The 460-nt window shown below is 14.3% G+C and overlaps 1 protein-coding gene across 1 annotated transcript in view; it reads left to right on the forward strand.

Moving 5' to 3' along the window:
* PRSY57_0421700 (serine/threonine protein kinase, FIKK family) overlaps nt 1-82 on the forward strand; it is a gene marked incomplete at both ends in the record, with an annotated part of 2,705 nt that extends 2,623 nt beyond the window's left edge. Inside the window, one exon of the mRNA XM_020114533.1 lies at nt 8-82. Within this exon, the coding sequence (XP_019970810.1) occupies nt 8-82 (75 nt within the window). The remainder of the gene's footprint in view (nt 1-7) is intronic.
* Nucleotides 83-460: the final 378 nt, after the last annotated feature.

Genomic DNA, 460 nt, shown 5'->3' on the forward strand with positions numbered 1-460 from the left:
TTTGTAGCAATTATTACCCTTGGAAAATCGTGAGCAATTAAGCCTGAAGGAATTATGTAATCATCCCTGGTGGTCCAACTGAACAAATTATATATATATATATATATATATATATTTATATACATTTATTTATTTTTATTTATTTTTATTTGTAAATATTTTTTTGTACCTTAATTAGATTATTTATATAATTAATTCATTAATTAACAAATGGAATTTTTTAATTAAGATTATATTTTACATATAAAATCCAAAAATGTGTAAAACATAAATATATATGTATATATTTATAAAATTATATTATTATTTTTGTTATCTTAAATGAATAATGTTTAATTTTATAATCTTATAAAGTTGTTTTCATTTTCATTTATTAAATTGTTTAAAATTTTTTAATATATATATAAATTATTTATTACCATTTATTGTTTATAATTTATTATCAATTTATTGTTTATAA

This window comes from Plasmodium reichenowi, chromosome 4 (assembly GCF_001601855.1).
Source record: "Plasmodium reichenowi strain SY57 chromosome 4, whole genome shotgun sequence".
NCBI lineage: Eukaryota > Apicomplexa > Aconoidasida > Haemosporida > Plasmodiidae > Plasmodium > Plasmodium reichenowi.